A 649-nucleotide genomic window follows, 5' to 3' on the forward strand; every position below is an offset into this window, starting at 1 on the left:
CCCCACCCGCCCTGGCTGCCCCGCGCCCGCAGCCCCTCCTTGTGGATGGGGGGCCACTCCTACGGTCAGTGCCGCAGGCAGCAGGGTGGCAGGAGGCCGGCTCACGGCCCACACCCCTAACGGCGCCTGTCCCCCCAGGCCTCGGGCATCCGGCCCTGCACCAGAACCTGCCTCCCGGCTTCCCTGCCTCCGTGCCGGGCTCCATGCCCCCCGTCTTCCCCCTGTCCCAGGACACCCCCACACAGCTCGTCATCCTGCCCTCGGAGCCCACGGCGCACGCTGCTCCCCATACGCTGGGTAGGCGGGGCGACAGCGGGGTGGGGGTGGGGGAGAGGGGCGGGGCCAGCGGGCTGGGGGAGGGGCCAGGCGGGGCGGGGCTGACAGCTCCTGCCCCTGCCTGCAGCCGATGTCATGGACCAGGCCTCGCTGTGGCCCCCCATGTATGGGGCGCGGGGCCCCGCCCCCCATATGCAGCACCCGGGCCAGCTCCCCGTGTATGCGCGGCCCCAGTTTCTGCGACAGCCCGAGCTGTACACCCTGCAGCAGCCGCAGCCCGCGGCGCGCGCTGAAGAACTCCGCGAAGACGTCGGGGTGGTGGCGGCCCGCCACGTGCAGCAGCTGGCAGCCCACGCGGCGTGGCAGCTCATCG

General features: G+C 74.7%; 1 protein-coding gene across 1 annotated transcript in view; it reads left to right on the forward strand.

The window, feature by feature from the left end:
• The first annotated feature begins 6 nt into the window (after positions 1-6).
• The window catches only part of LOC105854689 (BAH and coiled-coil domain-containing protein 1-like), a 4,680-nt gene continuing 4,037 nt past the window's right edge, over positions 7-649 (forward strand). The window contains exons 1-3 of the mRNA XM_012734987.1: positions 7-64; positions 139-297; positions 404-633. Coding sequence (XP_012590441.1) covers positions 46-64; positions 139-297; positions 404-633 — 408 coding nt within the window. The 5' untranslated portion in view covers positions 7-45. The remainder of the gene's footprint in view (positions 65-138; positions 298-403; positions 634-649) is intronic.

The sequence above is a fragment of the Condylura cristata genome, unplaced genomic scaffold, assembly GCF_000260355.1.
Source record: "Condylura cristata isolate star-nosed mole 26May11 unplaced genomic scaffold, ConCri1.0 scaffold00354, whole genome shotgun sequence".
Taxonomy (NCBI): domain Eukaryota; kingdom Metazoa; phylum Chordata; class Mammalia; order Eulipotyphla; family Talpidae; genus Condylura; species Condylura cristata.